At 32.4% G+C, this 12309-nt stretch overlaps 1 protein-coding gene across 1 annotated transcript in view; it reads right to left on the bottom strand.

Annotated features, from left to right (window-relative positions):
* Smp_156300 (hypothetical protein) overlaps positions 1-12309 on the bottom strand; it is a gene marked incomplete at both ends in the record, with an annotated part of 39029 nt that continues 26720 nt past the window's right edge. The window contains 6 exons of the mRNA XM_018799415.1: positions 1-282; positions 343-521; positions 2593-2834; positions 6225-6595; positions 9596-9799; positions 11352-11637. Of these exons, the coding sequence (XP_018651206.1) occupies positions 1-282; positions 343-521; positions 2593-2834; positions 6225-6595; positions 9596-9799; positions 11352-11637 (1564 nt within the window). The remainder of the gene's footprint in view (positions 283-342; positions 522-2592; positions 2835-6224; positions 6596-9595; positions 9800-11351; positions 11638-12309) is intronic.

Below are 12309 nucleotides of genomic sequence, written 5' to 3'. Positions count from 1 at the left end.
TTATAACAATGAATTATTTTCCAAATGATATGTTTCTTCCCAGATTAATAATTCTTTACTATAAGCAGCTGCAATGTATATTTTATTCTTTTCTTGTATAATGACTGATTTGATAAGTGGAAAAGATGATAAAAAAGGTTGATTCTCATTCATACAAGCATTATATACATACTGTGGTCCAATAATTTTTTTAGATTTAATTTGTAAACCATTAGAATAGAAGTTTAATAATTGAATTTCAGTTTGATGCTTATTTAATGATGATCGTGTCAATATAATTAACTGTAAATATGATAATATTAAGTGATATGTTCTAGTATTTGTAGAAGGAAGTATAAATACCGGGATGATTGATTCCACTTTACCAGGTATCTGTAAACATAATGATGACGATGATTCCGTTTGAGTTTTAATCAAATCATCAATTGAATATATCCATAAGTTTGTAATTTCTGTTGTTTTATTAGTTGCGTATATCATAATATAAGGATTGCCAAGTTTATCATGACTTTCTTCATCGTCTGTAAAAAAAAGGAGTAGGAGGATAAATCGATTTATCATCGGAAATTTAATTTATTAAACGTTGAAAAGAACTCTTCCTTCAGACCGACCAAATTAACCCCCAGATGGTATTTATTAGTCTCCACAATGGTGAAGGTACTCCGCAGAAGGTCTCCTATATGGCCTACACTCAGCCAGTCCTCAGGAACACGGTTTCAAACAACCTCGGCTAGGGGAACTGGGTAAACCTGGGCCACCCCGAAGGACAAGCAGCGGGATTCCGACACGCGAAAAGAAAGAGAATAGCCCTCCTTTTACCCTAGCCGATAGTCGATATCCTGGTGCGTTTCACCCATGCTACTGGAGGCCTACAGCACTGACACTGCATATGAATTCGGCGACGCTTAGCCAACCAGCACCGTGTTTTCAGTAGGAACCACGAAGAGGTAGTCTCCACGCAACTATAACACACGAAAGGACCAAAAACCATTATTAAATTATCCAGAGAATATAATAAATACTCATATCCCGTTTTGGGTCAGGGGTTCAAGACTGTATTAGCTCTGAACATAGTCACTTGCGGCCTAAACAGAGTCGTAGTTGATAAATCATAAGATGTTTCGTCTTTTGTGATATTCGTACATTTTTTCAGTAAAAGTATGTGTCGGAGTGGTAAAGAGTTTTAATTATCGCGTTAGAAAATCACTGTATAATATATTTTTTGGAAATATACTATTTTCTTACTATTTAGCTTCTTGTTTTAATGTTTTCATATCCATTCTTAATTAACTTGCAACGTACAATAAACATTCAATGTTATCGAGAAAAGAGACAATTGTTCATATACCAGTTCATCTCTTTATTCGAATTAAATTGTAGTATATTGTCAATACTTCATTTGCTTCCAGTAATTGTGTAAATTTACCAGGGATATGTATTGAAATGGGAGAAATATTCAATTCTATTAAAGAGTTGGAGTATAAACCAAACTTACTTGTGATTTGGAAATTCTGTTTGCCGGGTTGCAGAATGCCGTATATGGAATTCCTGTGTTCTGACGACAATAAACAATGTGGATGGTTTTTTTCGATTTGCGTATTTAAAGTATACTAACTTTTGATGGTTGTTAGTAAAATGAATTAAGCCTCACAGTCAAAAGTGCAAGCCATTTTTATGCTCATAAGAAATCATCAGTTGCCCTTTAATTAACTGCTTTCAGACTTCAGGAAATTAAAATTTCAGGCAACTTTCGGTTTAAAGTTGTGCGATATATCCTAGATTCATATGTTCCTTTTTCCAAGTGCTTGGATTTAATAATGCTTTTGATATTAAGATCTCAATGAGGAACAATTTTCTTATCAAATCTTCTAAATATATTGACTGTGTAGAATTTTTTTCTATTGCGACTAGTTTGTCACTTTGTCAAATATATTACTAAGTGTAAATTACTAGAACTCATTTGCTAACAGTTCTTTACACATATCGTTTCTGAGACTTTGGACGTAACTTTAATATACGTAAATGTAGTCTTCCTGTTATTGAGCGGAAGATCATCTATGGAATTCGAATCGATAACTGCATCTCTGTCTTAATGTGGTATGGCAACTCGAACTGATGTACGTACGTACGAAGTTTTACGTTTTGACTGACTGAAAATTTGTTCATCATAACATTTTTTATAGTGTTTTAGTGTGAAATCCATTTGTATTCCCACCATCACAGTTATATATGATATTCATTTGCGAATCATCCAATGACACTAACATCTATGTATAAATGAGTGTATTCGCTAAAAAAATCATGTTTCTTGGAAGATGAACGAAATCTTTTGTGATTATTTTCTATCGTGTTCCTCAGTTTGCACAAATTTTGTTTCAAGTTCAATTTCTTAGGTATATCACCTTTCCTCATTTATAAAATTGCCTCATATTTAATTATCTTTCGTAATCACTTTAAGTTACTAGAAATTTCTATGCTTAAGTCTCAAACGTAGCTTTTAAAAAACCACAAATGAATTTTAACCATATTCAGTAATTTGCATATATATAAAAGGTCTTGGAAATCTTTCAATAAATTAGACATACTACTTACATTTTATTAGTTTCAGAATATCTTTCAGATTTTGTGTTGGTAAAAAATCGGCGTGATAAGACAGTTCAGCAGGCTCATTTTTTTCATCTTCACTGTCATTATTATTATTAGTAAGTTTCAGTGATTCCAATGGTAACCAAGCAAGAAGATAAAATCGTAGCGGATTATGATAAGGATTTGCACAAATTGATAAATTCCATACACTTAAACGATTCTCTGCTCCAACTGCAAGACATATCCATCTTGTATTAGGAAGAAAGTAGCGAAAAGATTCCGAAAGAAATATGTAACAAGAGATGGTTCAGTTAATGAATATGCATATAGGTATGAAGAAAAAAAACATTATAGGACAATCCATAAGGGAATACTTGATTTTTGACCTATTGAAACTATGATAATTGTTAACAGAATTGAATGGCGGCTAGCAGTGCAATCCAGGACCCGCGCTTCATCCTATATACAACTCGTCAGCTTAACGTACCTGGATCTCAGAGATGATTTCCACTATCTGGACTCAATAGCTAAGTGAATAACGCAGTGGCGTATGCAGCGAACGGTACTGGGTTCGACTCCCTCTTTGAACATCTGCTCGGATGCAGGTACATCCAGCTGTCGAGTCGCAAATTGGACGAAATGTGAGTCCGGAAATTCACTGCTAGCCACCATCCATCTCCGCTTATAATGTTAGTAACTTAAGGCAATATCGAGGCAGTTCGCACAGAATGTATGTATATCGAGAAGAGACCGGTCGATTGCAGTCCTAATCGTCGATCGGAAGATTCAAACAACCAATACAAAAAGTAATCAATATAATTGTGGATATAATTATTGCATGTATGTAGTTGATTATTGCAAATAACATAGATTAACAATATTTATCTAAAGGATCACGTGCAAAAGCGTTTTCGACCTGAATTTCGAAAAAAAACACTTCAAGCTATTCAGATAAGTCTTCATCCACGAATCTATGTAACTATTCTTCGACAGTAATTTGCATTTCATTTTCAAAAATATAATTTTCGAAGACTCAGCATTAATATTAGTGTTATGATTTAAAAAATAAAACCCTAATATTGTACAGTTTTGAAAGTCATGTTGTGAACAAACTGTATATATATATATATATATTCGTGGATATAAACTGTAGCTATCACATATCTCATACTGTGGTGAATTTAGACTCGATACAACTGCGTTTGAATATGAGGTTCCATCTGTTAATAAGTCACTGTTTTTTTTCGCATAGAATAAACATCTTTTTACAAGTTAATACAAATTTATCTATTATGAAGAATCTATCTCGACACTGTTAATAAATCCAAACACTTTTAACCACGCCACTCCCCAAAACGATTAGGGTTGGACGTGAAATGTCAGAAATCCTATTATCTAGTCATTTGGATAGTAGAAGCATAGCATTTTTATATATCCTACGCTAGATTTATGTGAAGTTACTACATTAAGTATAGGTTGTTTTATTGTTTCTGTATGCATAAACTTGTTTTGTTATTGCAACAGAAAACTGCTTGACATCACATTATGGAATAATAAATATTTACTAGCTTTGCCATTCGTAGCTGAGTACTACGAAAGGGAACGTATTAACCTTTATGATAGTGCTACATTTTTGAACTGACGGCAATAAATTTTACGACAATTTCGGAACTGTGCGCAACTGCTTTCTTCTATTCCAATCCAAAATGTTCCAAAGGAAAATATTGTTAACGATTTATTGGGTGAGACCGAAGAATGTTGACTTACATCTACATGATTCAATTATATATGGATCAATTACAGAATTTGTCAAATTAGCAGGCATCACTTAAATGCAAAATAATACTGAACTGATGTATACAGTAAGATCCATTGAAACTCATCAAACCAACTTCATATGGAATAAATCAATAAAATTAAAAATGCACCGTAAGTCAATAAGCGGTTTCTTTCTTAAAATGTATTTTGAGGATTTAAATTATCTTCAACAGCGTACGAGACTCAAATACAGTTTACAAGATAATACAAATATTAGCTTGTATTAATTGTCCCTGAAGTAACATCAAAATGATCATAGGTTTTATTAAAAATTTAATCAACTTTTATTTATTTAGGTTCTTGCTTCTTGCATTTATACTTTTGCCAACCTTTCTTTCTGGGTTACGTGTAATGTATTTTCCTTAAGATTCCGAAGAAAATTCCCCAAGATTCCTCCTTCTTTTCTTAAATGTATCTTATTATTTTAGAAATAGGTTGCGAATAACAGCATAGTTATACAAAATACGTATATTTTTGTTTACTAGTATCTACTCAGTAGATTATGTATGATGAAATACGTCTTCTGTTATTGTAGTTTCCCATCGATCACATTGGATATTGGATACACAGTTTGGGAAATTAGTTTATGTCAAACATGTAGATGAATAGATAACAACTCATTGATCTGGAAAAGATTCGGATAGGACAGGATTTTACAATACTTGTGTCCGAGTCTGTCGTATTGAAAAGTTTACAAGGAAACCTAAAGAGGAAGTCGAGGGTTATTAATTGAGATATATTTGGATTGTCGGCAGAGATATGACAGCGTTTAACTTTTGAGATGGCTAGCTATTTGTGGAGATGCGGTCCACGATGAGTTGAAACGTGATCTGGGGTCAATGCTCAACTGAGTGCCCTCAGTAAATTGTGTGTCCAGCGATAATAACATGGTTAGCATCAATGTTGAATGCTTAAACACTATTTCTTCTGGATTTTTTATTTACCACTATAGGTTTTTAAGTTAAATATTCACAGCTAGACGTGAAGGCGAGTCCTGATTCAGTCGTAGATGCGGACTGCTACGCAGTTCCACATAAGGACTCAACAGCTGCTCAATGCTTTCTAGTTCCCCATGGTTGTCAAACTAAGGACAATATGTGAAGTGAACTACCAACTTTCTGTTCTTGTGTTTGAAGGTGTGAATAATTGAAGATAGTTAGGATAAAAGTCAGGTAAAACTTTTTTTGTTCCTTCAAAATAAATAATCGACATATCTCATTCTTCTGTGAATAGGCATGATTGAACAGATATAGAATTTTTATGGGAATACTCTTGCCTAGTTCATCAAACTAAAGTTACAGATACAGTGCAGAGACTATAGTTATTGCATTCTCATTTCATTATATAAATTTATCAAGGAAACTAACTTTTAAGAAGACCTAATTAATACGTACTTAGTTTAGAACATGTAGCACATTTTATTATGTGGCTAATGAATCGAGAAATCTAACAAGACTTTTATCTTATTGATCATAGTTATTAAAAAAAATTCAGTTTGCCAGTCGTGCTCGAGATGAATCTAGATCGATTTAAATGGTGACATCTCAGATCAACATACTGGAAACATTAACAAGATAAAGCGTATCGAAAGGAGGAAAGTGGCAATACTAATTCCATTGAAATAATAAGTAAAATGAAATCTCACAGTGAAAAATTCTCTTTCATATAGAATCTCATGATTCAGGAGACAAGGAATGAATCCAACTTTATCGCTTCAATCAGTTGGGATTCATAACTGATTGATTAATTATTTTAATACACGTAATTTGGTCAATATTTCTTCTACTATTAAGTAATAAGAACAGATTATGTAAACTCACGACTCTGGTTGGTTGTATTCATTCATGTCGGACTTTATTATTGAATAGATGGTTTGTTTCTTATCCTCTTTCAGTTGGTGTAAATAGTAATCATACAATAAAGGTTGTGAATAAGTATTCAAGCATAGAATAGGCATAGGGATTTGACAATTGACCAGGTAATCTTTTATAATACGTTTGACTAGAATAGGCTGTGAATATAGCTTATCATAAGTATTATTATTATCCTCGGTATTATAACCTATAGATAATAGGACCAGTAAACCATTTCTAGTTCCAACAATTAAATAATGTGGACTAAAAAATCTGATTACTGTAATCTGATCATCCAACTGTGGGAGTATTCGTTCAGATTCACTGACTAGACACATCTATAAATGAGAATTTAACCCATTAAAGCAAATTGTTAGTCATATTTTGAGAAATGTTTATAATTTACAATTTCATACGTTGAATAAACAAAAAAGTAAGTTGTATTAGAAAAAGTATAGAAAGATCAACACTTTGTCAATATCTTACATATTTGTAGTAGACCTTTTATTGTCGCACTTTTTTCCTCAGATAATGATTTTAGAAAAAAAAACTTGAAGAAAAGCAAAATTTAAAATTACACCTCTTAAATTGTGAGTTACATCCTCTTATATTTGTAATACATTAGAAGAAAGCTAGAGATAGCCGGAGCAAAACGTGGCATTATTTCATAAAGTTATTGAATGTTGGATTAACCATGTTAGTAGGTGAAGAATATCTAGTTAGAATCCTCCCAATTATCGTAACCAATGGTTGGAGACGTTTGGTAATATGGCTTGGAATCAGTCTCAGTGGCCGGGACACACCCATATGTTGTCTTCCCTTAGATCTTGAGATTTAGAATTATAGTATACTGTTTTGTTGAACAAATTTATTCCCTATTCTCGAATCATATTATCTATGCCTAACGTTTTCACTACTAATTATCCTGTTATTACTTCTATTACTTTGGGATTTGTCTTGACAATTTAATCTTGCTGAGTTGATATGGTATAGCAACGTGGACTGGTGCATATGCGCATTTCGTTCTGTGTTGCCTGTCACTGACTGAATCATCAATTTACGAAACTCATAAAAAGCAACTATTTTATCTGTCACACATCGAACAGTCACATTATTTTCAAAGATTAAAGTCGAAATTCAAGAACCGATAGTCATCTAATAAAATCTATTGCTCAGAAAATCATAAATTGCTAATTGTATCTGTTGAAAATTTTAAGCTAAATCGAACATGAACATGATTTTTAAAAAAATATTATCTTTATAGGATAATTACGCTCGTCATTGAGACGTGTGTAAAATCATGCTAATCATTCTTTGACTTCCGATCACGTAACGATTCTGTAATTGAAACAGCGGGTTTGAAAATTACACTCTCATAGTTTTATCGGACTGGCATTAATGCTTTTTGTATTACTCAGCTTTGTAAACAAACTAGTAAGCTGTTGAAAAATATCGCTCAACCGATTATGAATCTAAACAGACAAATGATCCATCAGTTCACAAATCATTTAAGATCTGTCAGATCAGTCATCTTACACGTAGAGCTTTGGATAAATGTGAGTTGGCCCACTTTTCTATGTCACATTAGCACATATGATACAAAAAAAAACAAGCTGAATTGAAAAAGTTATCGAAGTAATGTAGCGATGATAATAGACTTAAAATTGAGGATATAATTAGAAAAGAATGAAAACGTATTTATAAATGAGTATTCAAATTCAAGAAGCAGAAAGGTGAAGAGTAAATGCTTCTGAGCCGTTACGGTTATCGCGTAGACCACAAACATGTAGTTTGGGCTTACCAAAATGACTTAAACCAACAGCTTCATAGACTGATACTATGTCACGGCTTGAAAGTCTTTAACATTCTCCCCACCTACCTCCCTATAGTACCAAGGATTGACTGTAGAAGTAGGGAGTGATCGTGCATACCTGACGCGTTTCCTAACTACCACTGTCAATGAAGATGCAAAATTCCATTGACCGATTTTTTACTTTGCTTATAACCTTAAGTCCAACCTCAACATTGTTCACTCGATAGCTTAAAGAAACACGAGCAAAGTTTCAAGGATAACTATCAGTAAAAATCCAAAGCTTACACATTTCTTCCTTTTTTAAAAACCGTGATTCACATACATAAAGTAATCCAGAGCGAATCACTGCTCAGTATACACCCGCTTGGTTGGAGATGGACAGTTCTCTTACTCCACAAGTGACGCAAGCTGGCAAGAGCCAAAAGACCTGAATCCATGCTGGGATCCTGTCAAACACCAACCTACTAGAGTTTATATAACTTTCCATTCAATTTCGGTAGTTCGAAAGAGAAAAGTGTGACTCAAAAATTGTGTGATTATTTATTTTAGCCTACAATAATATAATATATACATAGAATCGGAACAGTTTGATCAATATAATACTCCTTTGGTTTTGGGAGTTTACGTGTGAATAATAGATACCTTTGCTGTTAGATTTAGCATCTATATTGGTTTGAAGAAAAGCGTATCAGCCATCTTGAAAATAAACATGTTGATCTCGAAATTCAGAAACTTCTTAACTGAACAATGTGGTTAGAGCGATTCGTCATGAGAAAAGTGGCTAACTTGAAAGCAATATTTACAAGACTCTAAATACAATTTACCAACAATCACAAATGTGCATAAGACGAAAGTTTTCTGAACTAACCAATCATCTCCACTTTCTCAACATTAAATAAAATGACTTGGTTTTTCATTTAGAATGACATATGTTTCAGATACATATACCGCAAAACTACCTGTGCGGATAATTTAGAGACCATAAATTATTCTAATTTACCTTTATTTAATGTGAGCTGTAAATAAATGACCATAAAAGGAAATCCTCATTATTATATTAGGGAAAATATTTAACGTGTGATATCTCATGAATGGACTCTATAATCTTTAGATCTCACTGTGATTGCGTCATTGTTAAATCCATTAGTAAATATCATACAGACAATACTAAATTTCTAATCAATCAATCATTTGTTCAAATTTCTGTCTTGGATTATTGGACAAGGTTTTAGCATCAAAACATTACTTTTATTTTACTACCTGATGACGGTTTGTTCGTCTTCATGTAGATCTGAGCTCAGGTTCAATCATTGAAGGTACAAACCATGGGTTCAGTGAATAATTCTAATCTGCAATGAAAGAGTTGTTTCATGTATTAAAACATGTTTTAGTTCTTAAAAGAATACCTTCCTATGATAAGTAATGAAAATTCCTTTGTTGTAGTGAATCCTGTTTTTATAAATGATGATCATGATTTTCATTTAAAAAGAAATAAAATATCTATGAAAGATTTAATATTCATTACCTTATGCAAACAAAATAATCGTACACATGTATCAGTATAAGCAATAGCTAAACATCCTGGTGATTTTCTACCATTACTATCTTCCTTGGATGAAAGCGTCTCATTGACCCCAGATACTTCTGATCCAGAACATATTACACCGGGATAGTCTAACAAACATAAATCAACTGTTGATCCGTTTAAACTATTCACTGACTCATTAGTCTGAAAGGTAAAAAAGAAATGAACCGTTTTATCATTTCACAATTTATGTCTATGTTTTAAAATGTTTATATGTTCAAGAACATCTGGTATTTTAAAAAAAGGTGTCATGATGATTCAAACATACGTTTAATTCTTCAGAGCATATAATAAAAAGTAAGAATAGCAACTTTCGCCCCAAAGTGAACTTAACGGTTGTTTTAAAGCGACGAGATGCGATTTTTAATCTAATGCAGTGAAACAGGAACAATTGCATATCTCTGACTCATAGAGTAGGCACATTTAAATGTTTCGGCTGTCAAAACAAAACTGTGATGTGGTTACTGAATTAGTAGTACTGTCCAATCAGTAAAGTGTAAGCCTAATAACCTGAAAACCACCAGTCTGAGTTTAATTGGATTTATTATGACCTTCAATTATCTTTCTTACATATAGTAGCTTGGTCCATCTCAAAGCTGAAGTGATGATGCTTATATACAGTAAAGCAGCGAAATATCAATTCACACTGAGATTTAAATATATGTAGGAGATAAGTTAATAAAAGATGCATATACTGATTTTTTCCTTGTTAGCTATTATAAGCAAGAGTTGACTAACATCTATATTAAGGGATCTGACAAGCTGCCTTTGGAACAATTAATCGTGCTACTTTTAGTTGCAAAATTTAACGGGTAAATTATAAATGCTCACGACAAATTATGTCTACAAAATTCATGGACGTTTCAAACTCTAAACGAATCGTCTTACAGTATTAAACAGTACTAAACAGCAATACGTAACTTAATTCTTAGGAGAACTGATATTATTTATGTGATTCGAACCGACGTTATTCAAATGCGCTCCGAATAACTCAGACCATCTGAGTTGATTAACTCTAAACACCTAACATTTCAACATAATTCATGCAAGTCTAAGTTTCTTATACTAGTGGTCATATTCCGAAATGGTCGATTGAATTTGGTTAACATGATAAGACTAAATAAACTTGTAATCGGTCACTATTGAGTTATGGATTACTTTTCGACATTTGTGCTTATTTAATATCCTAGTAACAAGGAAATTCCCCTTTTGTATGTATTCATACCAAAGAATCAATTCAGATTTTGACCTACAGTAACTATCTGTAGCTTATCATGACCTAATTTAAAATTAGAATCCATTAATCAAATTACTCTTCATATACAGATCTTGAAGTTGATTGAATAATTTTAACTTATTGGATTGTAAACAAAGATGGATGATGACTAGCAGTGGAATTCAGGACGTGCATTTCGTCCTTTTCAGAACTCGTCAGCCGGGTGTATCTGCATCCCATACAAAGTGAATTATTGAACTGTGTTTCAACATGAAGGTTCATATCTACACCACGAATGAAAGTAGAACAAAGTTAATGATTAAACTGGCAATCTAATGTTAGCCAAATAATAAACGATGTTTCGTTTAAAAACTTTTAGTATGAAATATATTATGATTACTACAATTATGTAAACATGAAACAATTTCCAATGAGAAATTAAACAAAATCCTAATATAAATTATCATCTGATGAAATAACCTTTAATTCAGAAATTAATTGACAAGTTTCCGGATTCCATAATCGTATATTTCCATCTGATGTACAAGTAATCAGAATATCATTCATATGACTGAAATCATTGTTATCCAGAAAGTTTTCATTAAATAATTGTTGTTGAGATTTTGTCCACCAAATTAATCCAATAATTGGTGTTTTATATCCACTACTTAAAAGTGTTAAATAATCTTGCATTTTTGATAATGAATGATTTAGAGGTGAAATTTCGTGAGTTGTCAATTCTTCAACTTCAGACCAATCCACATACCTTGAAAATATCATCAAACAAAATAATTTGAAGATGTATATCAAGATTAATTAATTTACAGAATACGTGCTTTATAATAACTTATGATTTTTATGCAGGTATTGAATAGTATCTTATTTTCAAGATTTATCAGGTTGACAGTTTTGTTTCCTTTGGCATTACAGTCAAGTACCAACCTACCCAAATAATAGATCTATATTCCTAAACATGATGTGCAGACAATATTCTAAGCATTGTTAAGCTGAGAGAGGCTAGTCATCTGAATCCTACAGAATACCCTATGAAAAAAAATAAAAGTTTCAACACTATTGATAAATATTTGCCAGGTATGATTGTTAGACAGTTTTACATTTTCGTTTGACAATCATTTAGTCATTCAGCATTGAATAAACTAGGACAAAGGTATTTGGTAATGTTATGGCTGCGTCTCCAACTGTTATATCTAGTCATCTCTGATTTCTATGTCAAAATCGCTTATTATTTACACATGTAAAACGCAGAACCACTGCATTTCTCACGACGCGAAGTAAAAATACCAAGACTAGTACAAGTGAAAATTTATTAACATCAAAACACAACGATAACCGTATTCGGAAATGCACTAATTAATATATTGATTGTACACTCATTTTGTTTACTAATAAGGAAAAGGTTACATATATGAAAAATACC

This window comes from Schistosoma mansoni, chromosome 3, assembly GCF_000237925.1.
Source record: "Schistosoma mansoni strain Puerto Rico chromosome 3, complete genome".
In the NCBI taxonomy this organism is placed as follows: Eukaryota; Metazoa; Platyhelminthes; class Trematoda; order Strigeidida; family Schistosomatidae; genus Schistosoma; species Schistosoma mansoni.
This window is presented reverse-complemented; position numbering and strand designations above follow the sequence as displayed.